The sequence below is a fragment of the Charadrius vociferus genome, unplaced genomic scaffold, assembly GCF_000708025.1.
Source record: "Charadrius vociferus isolate BGI_N301 unplaced genomic scaffold, ASM70802v2 scaffold282, whole genome shotgun sequence".
Taxonomy (NCBI): Eukaryota; Metazoa; Chordata; class Aves; order Charadriiformes; family Charadriidae; genus Charadrius; species Charadrius vociferus.
In genome coordinates this window covers 1883297-1898662 of record NW_009647731.1, presented here as the reverse complement: position 1 = coordinate 1898662, position 15366 = coordinate 1883297, and the positions used below count along the sequence as shown (strand labels likewise).

Sequence of the window (15366 nt, the reverse complement as noted above, 5' to 3'; positions counted from 1 at the left end):
AGCGCGGCGGCCGGTGTCAGGGCAGCCGGCGGGGCGGGCCGCGCCTGGCAAGGGCACCGGGCTCTTCCGGAAAGGAAAACCTGTGTTGTGATGTCTGGGCTCTGAGCCGTCGTCGGAAGGACGCAGTGACTCTTCTCCAGACTTTTGTATCGGTCAGGCGTAAGAAAAGATGACCTTGGCTTTCCAAGGCAGATGTTTAGGGAGGTTATTTCATTAAGATTTTTAGCTATTGCATAGTCAATCCAGTTACGGGCACGCTTACCTGATTATACACTAGAGATACATTACTGGATTGGGTTGGCATAAGAACTGTGTTAATGAGCACAGCACCTGCTGTAGCAGTCTCTTGTATCCCTCTTCTGGGGTACTGGTGGCTACAGCTTCTGCCCAGTTTGGTAGGTAACCATGTGGTATGTGTGTTTCTTTTGAGGTGAGTTACAAGATAGACAACAAATGTTTGTGCTAAACATAAAACCTCCTTAAACATTACAAAAAAATATTTTTAAACGTTAAGAAGAAAAACCCTTTTATTGTAAGGGTGATTAAGCACTGGAACAGGTTCTCCAGAGCAGTTGTGGAGTCTCCATCTCTGAAGATATTAAAAACCTGATGGGGCATGTTTCTGAGTGACCTGCTGTAGCTGTCCCAGCTTTGAGCAGGTTGGGGTTGGACTACGCAATCTCCAGAGGTGCTAACCTCAACCATTCAGTGAGCCTGCAAGTATGCTACTGTAGCCATGCCAGGCTTTTGTGTTAATGAATTTCTTACAGTACACCTGAAACTGGTGCAGACACAGACAAAATACAGAAGTGTGCCCTCATGTACTTAGTGTTTTTGTTGTTCCTGTGAAAGCACATCCGAGGCTTTGTAGCTGGCTCAAGTAACTTGCTGATCTAGCTGAAAACTAACTAGAAAAAAAACCCATATATTTTTATCCAGATCTGTGAATACTAAGGTGGGCAAGTAGATGCAATGCAAATGTGCAGCTGAGAGCAGGGCAGTTCTTATTAACAACACTTGCACTCTAATGTGGTGTAAAAGTTGTAAAACAGCATTTTGAATCACAAAACAGAGTAGTGGTGTATTCTGAATCATGGCACCAAGTTTTTGGGTATGTAATTGAAGCTGTTTCTTAGCTAAACTAGTGAAGATTTATCTTAATTAGGTATTGCAGATTCCTGAACAATTGGTACAAATTTGTGTGTATTGAATGTTTGCGTAGGCAGGACTGGCAGGTCTCTTCTTTATAAGTGCTTTGAGGAATTCATCACCATACTAATTTGTTATTTTTTGTCATGTGTAAACTTGGTTGAATGAACTCTGAAAATCATAAATCAAAACCCCTCATTTGCTTATTTGCTTGTGTCACCTGTTTAAGCAGACTCTGAATCTGCCTGATCCCTACGTGTATCCACTGTCTGTTGAATGTCCTGAAAGCAAATTTAATAGCTGACAGCGGAATTATTTAGCTTAGTGCAGAGATTACTTTGATTTTCCTATTGATCCTGTCCAACTTACTTTAAATTTGTTAACTGTTCTTTATTGCTTGTTAGGACAAGCAGCCATGGCTGGCCATGACTCGGGATCTCAACACCAGTTCACTGGATTTCAGAAGTACTTCAATTCCTACACCATCACAGGCAGGAGGAATGTACGTATTATGTATTTTAACTTTTGTAGTCAGTATAATGGTATTTTCTGGGTTTTAGACTGAAACTAAATTTAACTGTTATGTTTTCCAGTATGTAATAGCAACATACACGGGTGTTGCAATGCTCGTCTTGTATTTCAAGCTTAGACCTAAAAAGAAAACTCCTGCTGTGGCAGATAAGTAAATGGTAAGTGACTGGTGTTCTTCCAGGACCAACATGCTTCAATGCTAGCCCAGGAAGAAAGACTGACAAAGGACAAGTTGCTAATAATACAGTGTAATTAGAGAAACACAGGCATGTGAACTTTGTATTTATCATTTTAAACCTCAACTAAACTATAGCATCAGCTTATTAGGGGGCATTCCGAATGAAGTAGGTCGTTAAAGGGGGATGCAGAAAGTATGGGATACCAATATTCTTTTTTGTCCCATGGTAAGTGGGACTAGGGACAGCATGCAGGGAGGAAGAGTAAGCAAGGAAGGAGGAATGGAAGGATGTTGCAGCTAAGTATATCAGGCTTTGCTTGCAACTGTTAGGTGCCTCTGGTCTGCCCTTTTGCTGTAAAATAGGGGTAATTGTTGCTTTTTAGGTTCTTGAAGTAACAAGGTAGTGCTTTAGGACTTGTTTCTTAATTGTATTAGAGAAGTCTGTTAAAACCTTACTTTGAACAGAGTAAAGGAGCACCATACAATGGAACTGTATATATTAGCACACCTGATTATGCAAGGCCTGTATAGAAGTGATTGGACTTGTTCTTGTATAGCAACAACCAAGTGTCACAAAATTCTAGAGTCACTTTCAAATACAAAATTTCCACTGAAATGGCATTTTGGAAAATAACCTATGAGCTGCCTTCGTAGTCTGCAAAAAGGGGTAGAAAATATCAGAGACAGCATCATTGCTGTATGTTAAAGGGACATCAGTTATTTCTTCCTGAAATGTGCCTGCTTATAACTAAAATTGTTTGGGCTTGGGGAAGGGGGATGCTCAGTTACTAGTACCACTGTGCAAGACTTGCTATGTTTGATCTCTCTTCTCTTGGCAGGTTGCTGGCATGTCTGAACCTCCAGTCTGTGTCAGTGTAATGAAAGCTGATGACCTGTTATGGCTAATAAAATAATTGCTTGTTTTATTTGAAATATGAAATGGTGTAAAAAAGCATAAATGTGGCACCTTTTTTTTTCCCTTCTGTCAAAAATACTTATTTGTAGTGGAGATGGAGTAGCTGATTCCTGTCATTACTATTTTAAGTAAATTCTTCTGCTGTTTTAACACATCCTAAAGTGTTCTGAGCACCTGATAGTAACCTAGGAAAGACCTCAGCAGCATGACCATAATACCAGCACAGAGCTTATAGCTGATCAATGCATCTCTGCACTGCCATGTCATAGTGGAAAACAGTAAGCCTATGTGGTTTGCAGTTACCTGGTTGCTCCTATTTTGCATTCCAAGCTAGTAGCTTACATGGAAACCATGACTTCCTCACTGTTACTAATACAACACAGATTACAACTTCTGCCTCAGTTGTCCATATTTTACATAGAACCTGTTTGGTTTTGATGTAAAACCTCCCAACATAGACCGATCAAATTATGGTATTTAAGCTTTTTCTGTTACTGGCCTGTCTTGCAGAGGTAACTGCTGGAAAGAAAGTGGCTTACTTTGCTGATGTTAAGCTCTCATAACTCTGCATGTTCATAAACAGTGGCTTAAGCAGTTCAGTGCTTATTCTTAATAAATGAGGTGTTCTTACCACAGGTAGTTACATACAGCTCCCTCCCTGCCCAACACTAAAACTTTTCTATCCCATTCTCCGCAGTGTCTTTATATATCTCAATGAAAACTCAGTACCTTTCTTAGATGTCACATAAGTTCTGGTGTGCAAGAGTGATTATACAGCACTGTGCTTTGTGGAAGGGTGCCAGCAGCAGGGTTTGAACCTGGGACTTCTGATGCTAAAGCCTGCAAGTACACTTCCCAAAGAGGGCACCAGGAAGATACATGATTGCTGGAAAAAAAGGAGAGAGAAATTACAGAGTCTTTGTGCTCTCTCACTGTAGTTCATGTATTCTTAAAGCTATTTGTACATGCTGGACCTTCTGAATAAATCTAGTCATCTTATTCCCCTCTGAGTTTGTTTGCGTAAATAGCCTTTGCTGTATACAGTTTTCTAGAGGAATATTGCACTGGTACAGCAATGGTTAGATCTAATTAGCTACAACCCATCACCTACCATTAGAACAAGATTTACATGAAATGGCTAATCATCAATTTAACAATTTCTGTATTTGTTTCTCATAGCAGATTGCTCACAGTTACAAGCATTGCTCTTGCTTCCATTGCAGCTACCAAAGGAAGAAAATAGCTTCTTGTAACATACAGACCCAAACTGTGTGGTTTTAGTATTTATTATAATATCAAAAGTATAAAACTGTACAAAATACAAAGGCAGAATGCGGCAGTGTTTTCTTTAACCTGTCAAAACTGTACATGCTTTGTTGTAGGTCACTTGTTTGACTCACCATAACTGTACTTAAATCCAACTGAGATCCAATTAAAAGCAAATAAATTTTGTTGAGGTACAATTACACAAAAAAAAAACCAAAACAAACACCCATAATAATTTAGTTTTAACCTTTTTCTTTAAAGAGAAGTTCCAGGTGATCTTCCTAATGAATTTTCCACCCTTTATGTTGATGTATAATGCCTGTAATATATCTTTACTCCAAGAATTAGATTCAGAGAAGGGAGGTAGTTCTCTATTTACCTCAGAAATGTCAAGTCTTGTTTTTATTTTCACTAGAGAGCCAGCAGACTGTTCAAGTGTCCAAGCCCTTACTGGAAAGTAGTGAGGAACACAAAATAGATTTCCCTGTATACAGTTTGTAAGAGATTTAAAAAACAAACAAACAAACAAACAAACACCCACAAACCCAAAACCACACCAAACTGGGCCTGCCCTTTGGTGGTGGTGGTTTCTGTCCAAAGACCCCAAAAAAAGTTAAAAGTTATACTTCCCAATGCTTTGCATGTTTTCCTCCTCCTTAGAAATAAAGCGCTGAGCTTTATCAGCTGTCTAGGAGGACTTACTAGGGTACAATATTTTTGTAGGTGGAAATTGTCACTTCAACAAAGTCAGCAGGCAAGCTGGCCTTTCAAAAGAAAACTGATAATACACTTAGGACTGATTAACACTCTTACTCTGCAATAATGTTTCAATTTCTTGGCTACATTTTGATACATTAAACCTCACGCGGGTTTTTAAAGTTCTTTTAGTTCTGACACAATGTAAAAGGGTTAAAAGTCCACTTTTTTATTAATGGATATTGCAGTTGTGCCTCAGTCCCGTCCCCCCCCCCTTTTTTTTCCTTCATACAATAAAAGTATGAAAGTAAATAAAGTTCACATTGCACTTGTGGTTGCTTACCACCCTTACAGCGTTGGCTACCTGTGAAAACAGAATAACAAGATCTGCCTTTCTCATACCTCAAAAGACCACAGGAGTTTGAAACTTTTCAGGACTTCGTATTTGGATGGATAAAACCCACACATGAAACTTCACAGCAGTCCCCCACAAGCCTCTGCCTGTAGGACATGCTTTTTCAATGCCCTATTTGTTGCTGTGATACCCTCACCATACCTGTTGCCCAGCCCAGACGATAGTGAGTTAAACTACATTCTTTACTAAAACTGAACAGTTTTTGCTTGTGTCTGAGACTGATTAAACATTTGCTAACCATAAATTAAGTGCTTTAAAAAAAAAAAAAATCATTTGAGAACACATACTAAGGCTGTTAACTTTCCACAAGTTTCAGCAGAGCTCAATACCATCTCTCAGAGGAGACAGACATTTTCATATAGGTTTGTTTTTTTTTTTTTATCAAAAGCACCATGAACAATTCCTTCCTTTTACAGCCACGATGTCTTGTCAATCTCCAGCATTTTCAAACTGTGGATAAATATGAAACAGCAGAACTGAGAAGACACTGCTTGCATTAGTTTACATAGTTTTGTTTTTCCTGCAACAAACTAGTGGGGTCCACCTGTACAAGACGTTCTTCCTCTTCTCCCATCCTGAGGTTGCTACTGCAATGGCTTGGCACAGGCATTCTCACAGCTTCCCAATTCACTGTGAACTGTAGGCTCCCGCAGCCAGCAGCAAGTTTCTGCGTGTAAAATGGAGGTGTACAACAGGAGTTGATTTGGTCATGTATGTACCTAGTAACAAGTCCTGGGAGTTTTCAGGCAAGTTTATATGTCCAGTGGCAGTAGTAAAGTCATCCGTTTCTAAATCTTCAAATGCTTTCACAGCATCCCACAGGCGAACTGTGTTATCCATTGAACCTAAAAAGAAAAAAGAACAGTTTTAAGTCCTTTTATTAATAAAAAAGGTACATAAAAAAAGTTACTGGGGAGCAAGTTAACAGAAATTAAGGCTCAAAAAGCAGGTTTGCTCATAACTGTAGACTTACGCCCTCATCCTGCAAGGAAACAGGCTTTAGCAAGTCTCTGACAAACTGAATGCACAAATAAAAGCTACTAGGATGTCAGCTTTCCTGTAATCCAACCTGAATGCCCTGTGCACAAAGCACAAAGAACTACTCTCTCAAAACATTTAGGTTTGGATTGGTAGAGAACAGAACAAGTTTCAAATTCATTAAATTCCTATACGTTTTAAGAAAACAGTCCACTAATCATGGAGAGACAAAACTTTGTGCCTCCATGAAGGGAAAACCAGCAAAGGAGCTCTGCTATATTAGACACCAGAGAATCCACATGGACAGGCAGGAAAAACAAGCAGGCTTCACAAGTTCTGCTGCTTATAGACTTGATTGTAAATATTGCACACACACATCTATATATAAAAAAAAAAATCTACCATGAAGAAATAGTAAGGGTCTGGATAATTCATCTTCCTTTCTATCCTTTTCTCTCTCTTCTTTTTAGTCCTGCTGCATGCCCCACTCCCATTACAGCATCCTGTGCCTCTCTAGCCCACCCTCTTCTTGTCTGCCCTAGAGTTATTTCTAACTTCAGATTCCACCCCCAACACTGCACGCAAATCCCAACCTTCACTATTGTTGAACTGCACAACACCTTTCCTTCAGTTTCTGGAACAGCGAGGGGTCATACTGCACAGTCCAGTGAAGTACTCGCCTTGTACCAGCAGTTTTAAGTTGCTGCTTTTGCTAAGCAAGTGATTCTACTTTGTCTTCCTCAATTTAAGGAACCAATTACATCATTGCTCTTCAAACTTATGGAACATAACAGCACCTTCACTGTTTCCAGTGAATTTTACCTGATGCTAAAATCTCCCCATCTCTACTGAATCTGAGCGCGTAGATAGTGTCAGTGTGCCCTTTCAATTCTCCAACCATCAAGCCATGTCCAATATCCCACAGCAGAACTCTTCCATCTGTTGCTCCAGTAGCCAGGAATCGTCCATTGGGAGAAAATGCCAATGAATGAATTGGTCCCTAAAACAGACATTGTGGGGGGAACAAACAAGTTAGTTAAGTCTACTCAACATTCAGTCATTTGGTCAGTCAAGCTGTATTTGTTCTGGATACTTCGGTCAGTCAAGCTGTATTTGTTCTGGATACTACTCTTCAGAATTGCATCGCAGAAAAAGAATGACTTTCACACTGTGAGTGATATCCCTTTACCTTATGTCCAGTGAATATTCTTACACAATTTCCATTCAAAACATCCCAGAGCCGTACAGTCCTGTCTGCTGAGCCCGTGGCAATATAGTTAGAGTTTGGATGAAATCGGGTACACGTCACATCAGCAAGATGGCCAGCAAATATCCGTAAAGGCTGGTAGTGATCTGTTGCCCACAGTCTGAAAATAAAAGCTTTATTAATGAAAAGAACCCTAATGAAGTTTAGTATCTGTTGTACAAGGAGGGATAAAAGGAAGTAATTACGCAGTTTATTGAATTAGGAGGATCTGTTTTGGAAAAGTACACTTTTAATATGGGAGAAGTAAAGAATATTCTGTCAAGTTGTTAAACAACTAGAAGAGAACACTTATAGTCAGATGGTCATGTAAGAAGACACTATCTCTTTAGACATCAGATAATCTGATCTGTGCCGAAAACCAAAAAACCAAACCCTGACATTAAAACATTTGTTCAGTATTTTAATTGACATGAAATAAAATTTATTTCCAGTAATAGGTTAGGCTAGAGTATATCAGCTAATCACTTTCAGGGTTAATCCACCACAAACTTATCCAAACAAGTAAAAAAGCCATCCAGTTTCTTACCGAGCCACTCTGTCATGTCCTCCTGACACAAAGTAATAACCATAAGGAGAGAACTGTGTATCCCATACTGGGTAGTTGTGTCCTTTATAGCCCACCAAACATGTGAATGTTTGGAGACTCCACAATCTGACAGTGCCATCCTCAGAACAGGACAACAGGTAATTCCTGTCACAGGAGAGAGTATAGCATATTACATACCAAACTTACACATGGACTGTATAACCATTGCATAAATGCTGTGAGATGTCTATGATAAGAAAGATTGTCCACTGAACAGCAACTGTTCAGCATGTCTCATATAAATCAGTATTTTGGGGGTGTAAGCGACAATAACCAATTCAAGCAGAATCCAGTCCTAAGCCCTTATGCAAAAAAAGAGACATTTGGATGTTGAGGACTAATTCTGATGACACTTACAGCAATACTTAGGGGAGGGAAAGAAAAAAAAAAAAACCAACTCAAAAACCAACAGAGCTGGGCTTTACTCAGGAATTCCAGTTAAATGAAAAAATGACTAGTAAACTGCTTTACTATGTTACTTAAAAAAATATAATCTTTTAATATAACTCCAAACAGAATTCCAGGATTCCCTGAAAGAGAATTCATATCATGTTCACATTCTCAATTCATAGTTATACTCTATATTCATGTTGCACACAAAGTTTACTTCTCAGTTGCATTTCTGTGATGATTGGTTCCTGGCTAGACACATGCAAAAGCAAAACTTTAGACATCTAAACCTCCTTTCTACTCTTCAGACTCTCATAATTACATAATGGTTTTAAATCTCTTATTTTAAAGATACTATTCCATGCATTTTGAAAAATAAAAGTCTCAATAGAATATGAGAAATGCAACCATAAGCTACTCAGTTTGGCTTTATGGTTTGCAATAGTGTAAGCACAATCAGTGCTGCAGTATTTTTCCTCCTACAATTCAGTTAGTTAAAAGCTGACTTAAACAACAATTTGCAAAATGATGGTCTATTTTGCCGTCTAAGTCTTGAACCTCAAAAACTATGTCAGCATCCTCAGCTCCAGTTGATTTCAGTAATAGCTGACAGTGCCCAACACTCTGAGCATAACAAGCACTTACACTCGCACACAATTTCTTATAAACTGCATAAAGAATTGCTTTAACATTCTGGAAAAAGCTGCATTAAGAACATGTTTGCATTCAGTAGTATACAATCAAAACTCAAGACAAGCAAACCAGTTAGCTTGTAAACTTATTTTACCTATCAGGACTGAAGCTGGTGCCATAGACAGGTCCACTGTGACCATATAAAATCTTCAACTCACTTGCTGTTTTCTCATCCATGATCCTCTCCAAGACATCGTCTGATTCTTTGTCGATGAGACTGAGGTCTGCAATATTTCAAAGTTCATGTATAACTGTTAGAAGTTCAAAGATAAATGCCATGAACAGGAAAACAAATAGTATTATCTGTAAAAGAGGCCAGTACGATACGAATGTGACAGAGTACCTGGGAACTGTTAAGTCTGAAATATCCAATGGCATTTAAAATATTTTTTACTATTGTAAAAGATGAAAATAATATTTTACCTAAATAATCACTCTTTCTTAAGTCTTCACTAAGACTAAAATAAATTAATCCTGATGTGTGTTATTTTTCATGAATAATCGTTCAGCCTCCAAACACAACAACATCTTCTTGATAGAGATGCCAATTTTTCATGCCTTTTCCCACAAAGGTAATATGCCATGAAGATGCTTTTCAGATGTGCTTTGACAGCTGCACACTACATACAAAGTAACTTTTCGTTTGTAGGCTACTGTTCGCTGAATATCATGACCACATCTCAGTTAAATATCCAAATTAAGAAAAGTTTGCATGGCGTCTAGCTTCAACCGCAACACATTGTTACATAAACAATGTATTAAAGAATTAAAGAAACCTGGTTTCCATGAATTTGTGTAGGTGTTGAGCTACAGGATATTTTCCACCATCCTTCTTAGAGTTCCATCCTATAATTTCCCCCAGGGTATCTCTAGTCTCTCCCTAGATCACCTAAACCCAAAAGTCTACTGCACCCTGTAGTTACCATACAGTTAAAAAGCAAGATGGCTAGTTCCATGTTAGTTACGGCTAGTTTCAAGCTCCGTGCTCTGACCACCTCACAGCAGGTGTACACAACCAGATTTCTCATTCCTTTAAAAATGTTTCTATTGGTAGTCCATAAGATGCAATCATACATCTGTGCACATAACTGTTTCTTCAGACTGAAAGCTTTTAACTGCTGAAGACAACTCTTCTGCCACAGACATCTTTCTCTGTTCACACAAAACACAGCTGTCACAAGTCATGCGTGCTCGTATTAAGTATCATTGTCTTAATTACCTGCTGCTGTTTTCACACTACGTAGCTTTTTCGGAGTCACGGACCAGACTCTGACAGTAGAGTCAGCAAAACCTCCTACAATCATGCTAGAGTCATCTGTAATATCCACTGCAGTCAGACCCTAAACAGAAAATATCCATTTATATTGTTTTTATCTTTCATGATGCACTTCAAACATTACAAAATCCTAAGTACAAATAAGAAAATTAACTCAACTTATTTACAAAAATAAGAGGGACTTATTCTAGGATAGACATAAACACATACATTTTTTCACCATTAAAAATAAAGTTATATGAATGAAGCACAGTCAATAGTGACAAAATAGTACTGTTTTCCTGGGCTTTGGTGCAAACCATTTAGTTGCCCACAGGAAATGCAAAAGAAGGAATTATGACAAAACCAGAGCAAAACCAAGGACCACAGAAATCAAATAGTTTATGGAATCTTTAAAGAGAATTTTGAAGATTTTGGAATATAAACTTTGCAACACAACCTTTCAAATACTCCAATAACCCTCGCCAATTCTGTTAAGTCTTCTTTCTCTATTAAGAGGCATGTTTAGAATTGTTAAGAATTTTGATTCCCTTTTCCATATTACCCAAACTCTTCTTTTACCAACCTGGTAAGCATTAAGGAACGTGTAGAAACAGATGGAGGGCAGGCACTCTGGGCCAAGACGCACGCGCCTTGCAGCTTCCTTCATATTCATTACTTTATCCAGCTTGTCAGAGTCTTTCAGTTCAGGCAGAGGAATTCTGCAAGAAGCATTCATTTTTACAAATTAGAAGCACCTTACATATTGTTAATCTAAACAGAGAAAGAGAAACCTTTGCTTGCAACTCTACACCTCAATATTCAAATATGAAGCAAGAATTAGAAAAAATGAAAGATTACATAAGAGATTAGCTGATGAGAATAAGAGCCAGTAGCTTTAAGAGTTTCAGACAGGCAATGGAACGAGATAGAGAACTGAGTATGACCTGAAAAGATTAGTGGGTAACCAAGTGAAATTTTACCAAGGGAAATCTAGATCGTCTTGAAGGGCAAAGACAAAAGGTTAAATGCTGAGCTTTCCATTACCTCCCTGAGAAGTCTTATTGCTAAACTGTGTACAGCTGAAATGGCCAAAGAGCTAAAAATGTCATGCGAACAGCAATGCAGATTTGGCACGACAAGACTGGATTTAACAAGACTTCTCTACATGCCCTTGGTACCTGTTTTGGGGAGGAGCATTAGGGTCTTGTTTTTTACTTTTTGATCCTACACTGTCTTTTTTGGGTTTTTTCTTCTTTGGCTTTCCTTCCTCATTTTCTCCTTCTTCATCTTCATCATCCAAAGGCACATCGAACTCTGGTTCTTTCAATAAGCCAAAGAAAACCTGCAAGCCAGTAAAATACACGAGATAAAACAGTCATTGCTGTTCTTACTGAAAACTACTTTTTTTAATGGAAACTTTTCAATGTAGTAGTCCACACAATAGAGGTGCCCCTTTAAAACTGCTATCTTTATATTACTGCATACATTACTGGTTAGCCCATAGCAAACGTAGTACACGTTCTGCTGTTTTACCCAGCAACTGATCTGGACAACTGTAAGTTCCCCCACCACTTCTTAGCACTTCTTTAAAGAAGAATCCCTACAGCTGACATAGTTTATCTGTATAGTACTGTTGTACTACACTGTCAAGATCTACACAAACAGCCCTTGCAGTAACAACTGGCAGTAAGTAAGAAATACATCTGTTGTACAAGACAGGAAGCCTAATAGTCAGGTGTCCATTTTAAAACCAGAAAGTACTTCAGGAGTTAGTTTACGTTTAGTTCAGTGGGCTGAATGCAAGGTTCTCTCAAAGGGGTTCAACGCTTTCTTCTACCAGACAGTGACACATCTTGATCTCTCTGCTCCTGCCAACAACTATTTGTACAGTTCTCTTCCTTTGTTCTGTTCACGCTGCCTTTTAATATCTCAAGTGACATATGTCAGTCTATACTAAGGTATTTCCCTGAAAAACTCGGGAGAATTGTTCAATTATAAGCATGCAAGAATCTTTCCCTCCTACCTTTGCTTTATTAGCCTCTCGTTTTGCCTCCCCAGCCAAGCTTCCAACCATAGCATCTATCTGTTGTTTACTGCGAGGCATTCCGTCAAAGATATCAATGTAAAGATGTTCCTGAACAATGTTCCAGATCTGATTGTTCTGCTTTTCCTGAAGATGCCTCTTCAAGAGTTGGTAAGAGTCACGGGAAATACGCAGCACAAACTTGCTTGTTCGGAAATCCAGCATGGTCTCGTTACCTTTCATATGTTCTTTTTTGGTTAAGCTAGATAATACACGCAGGTCATCCTGGTAATAGCACTCCTGATCCCCATGAAATCTATTGAAACAATTTAAGACATGATAAAAGATTTATTCCAAAAACATTATCTCTTAAGTGCATGCTTATTTACATTACTGTAACATGGAATATATAAGTAAGGACCTTTTGGAAGCTACTGACTACATATGGGATTATTTTTCTGCTGAAATAAATTTCCCCCTGAGGAAGATACACCAGTGACTTACTGTATACAACAAGAGCGTTCAACAGTTAAAAACCAAGATGAAGAGAACACCCAAATGGAACCTCACAGAATTTCATACACCCAAAGGGTTCTTGCCTGAAGTAAATAGTTACACTAACATGTTTATTTACAGAAATGAAACTCTAATTTGTGGTATCATAAAGTACAGGGCATTTTTTATTACGCAAGACTATTGGATGTATTTATATCTGATTCATTATATGAATATGCACATTTCACAGTGAATATGTTTCTCGCTCTCCACATGTATTATATAATAGCTAACATATGTCTAGAGTTTTCCATTTTTACTGAAACCATGTTATAAAATTGCTGTGGCAGGGAACATTTTAACTATTTACAGAACCATTTTTGCTGGCCGTATTGGAGGGAGACAAAGTTATTCTTTTAGATTAAAATATTTCATAATTTGTCTGAATCCAAAAAACAAATGAAATTTAGTTTTCTCAAGTGATAAAGAAATTAAGCATAGTAATAGCACAGAAAATTGTAGATTAGCCATAAATTAGTTCCTTTAATTTTATGTGAAGAATTTCAATATACATAGAATGGTTTAGGTTGGAAGGGACCTTAAAGATCATCTAGTTCCAATGCCCCTGCCATGGGCAGGGACACCTCCCACTAGATCAGGTTGCTCAAAGCCTCATCGAACCTGGCCATACATGCTATGACATTAGCAAATACTTATAGCGCACGTTACTTTGGTATCTCCCTGCAATTTTCCAGTGCTAAAAAAAAATATAATCTTTCTCTCAAGCAGCAGCATCTGACCAGCAAACCATAAAGATCATTCAAAATCTGCACATGGACAGTTCAAAAGCATATAGTTTGCACATCTTTCTAACGTAGGAGATTGGAAAAGGATTTAAGAACAGTTTCTGTAATCCATGGCACCATTACTTCAGATTCTAAATCCCTCCAATGTCAGAGAAGAAAATAATATGTGCGTGTGTATATATATGCAAAAGCCTATGCTATTATAGCTCACAGATTTAATCAAAGTAGCAAATACAAAATAATGTAAATGCAGAAATGAAAATAAATTACCTTTCAAAAAAAGACTTTGCTTCACTCTCATGTTGATTGTAGACCAATTCCAAGTACATGTGCACAAAGAGAGGATAAAAGAGCTGAGATAATTCTGCTCGATGACAGTCCAGGGAACATTCAATGAAGTGTTTCAGTCCACTGTAGTATTCCTCATACAGTGTTGGGTCTCCCTGCTGATTGTAGGCAGACAATACTGCACTCACATCTGGCTGATCTTCCACAACAACGCCTCCTCCAACTGCAAAAGCAATAGCATATAACAAGAGCTTGTAAGACAGCCTGAAATAGCCAGCAAATATACAGTGCCTAACTACCCTCCTGGTAAGGTGAGGCGCTCTGAGCAAAACATGACACTAAGTCTTGTGCTTGTTCAGTGCTAAGTTTAAATGATACAAGTGAGATGACGGTAGCATATTATAGTCCACCAGCCAATTCTCCTAGCACCTTCAGCCATCTTGTGCACTTTCCCTGCCAACAGTTGCCTATAAGGTATTTAACATAGTGCCTAATTCAGCTAGGATTGTAAAGGATTGTAAAGTGTAAAGGAAGAAGCCACTATCATCACCAAAGTAAGTTATCTTTACTGCTAAGGCTAGAAATTGTCAAATTAGGAGTAGAATCTTTCAAAGCCTGTAAGATATACCCATTACATTTTGCTTATATTAAGTTCATGAAGTGAACAATTCACCAAGACCACTACACAACCATTATAGAGCAGTGCCTTCTTGTCACTTGCTAACACACTGAAAGCTCTGTTCTCCATAGCAGTCATTAAACATTTTCATTGTTTTGTCTTCTATGTAAAAACAATCGTATCAGGTGATACCAGGAACAAGCTCACTTTATACTATACATTTACTAGAACTCAGACACATCAGTTCCTGAAATTTCATGATACTGTTCCACAAAGCTCCCCCACAGAACACTTTGACTGAAAATACTTAGACTCCAATAATCCAAAGGACATCTCAAGCACCCAGCAACTCAAGCCAGAAACGTATAAAGTCTCCTCTACAAGTATCCTATGGCTCCTTCTTTAAAATGCAGCCTGTTCATCAGGCCTCTCTTCTCATCCCTGTGGCTGCACCTTGGACCATCACCTCTACCTACAAAGGAAACCTTCAGCCTCCTGCCACACTGTTAGTCGAGACAGGACACAAAGACACGGGGAAGTACTTCTCTCTTTGACAGTGCTTCCTGAAAATACGACAGATACCTCATCCTTGGTCCCTTGCTCCAGGGAGGACACCACCAGGAGATCCCAATCTCTTCCCGAGTGGTATGGGGGAATGACACACTCGGCCCCCTGTCCCCTCACGAAAGCCGGGGTAGACTCTCGCCTCGCCCCCCAGGGAGGGTTGCCCCATGAGAAGCACGACCTGACAGCGACCCTTGTGTCCCAGCATCACGGAGAGCCCGCGACGCTGCGGGAGGCACAGCCCCCCC

General features: G+C 38.9%; 2 protein-coding genes across 2 annotated transcripts; one reads left to right on the top strand and one right to left on the bottom strand.

Moving 5' to 3' along the window:
* The first annotated feature begins 1564 nt into the window (after window positions 1-1564).
* USMG5 (up-regulated during skeletal muscle growth 5 homolog (mouse)) lies at window positions 1565-1835 on the top strand. The gene is made up of 2 exons (XM_009881537.1): window positions 1565-1651; window positions 1743-1835. Exons 1-2 carry the CDS (start codon window positions 1565-1567, stop codon window positions 1833-1835), a joined length of 180 nt encoding a protein of 59 aa, XP_009879839.1.
* A 3695-nt stretch (window positions 1836-5530) lies between these two features.
* TAF5 (TAF5 RNA polymerase II, TATA box binding protein (TBP)-associated factor, 100kDa) lies at window positions 5531-15326 on the bottom strand. Its single transcript, XM_009881618.1, has 11 exons — window positions 15239-15326; window positions 13918-14158; window positions 12347-12662; window positions 11502-11665; window positions 10907-11042; window positions 10285-10405; window positions 9160-9289; window positions 7923-8087; window positions 7319-7496; window positions 6952-7129; window positions 5531-5996 (listed from the first exon to the last, which is right to left on the bottom strand). Exons 1-11 carry the CDS (start codon window positions 15324-15326, stop codon window positions 5779-5781), a joined length of 1935 nt encoding a protein of 644 aa, XP_009879920.1. The 3' UTR covers window positions 5531-5778.
* Window positions 15327-15366: the final 40 nt, after the last annotated feature.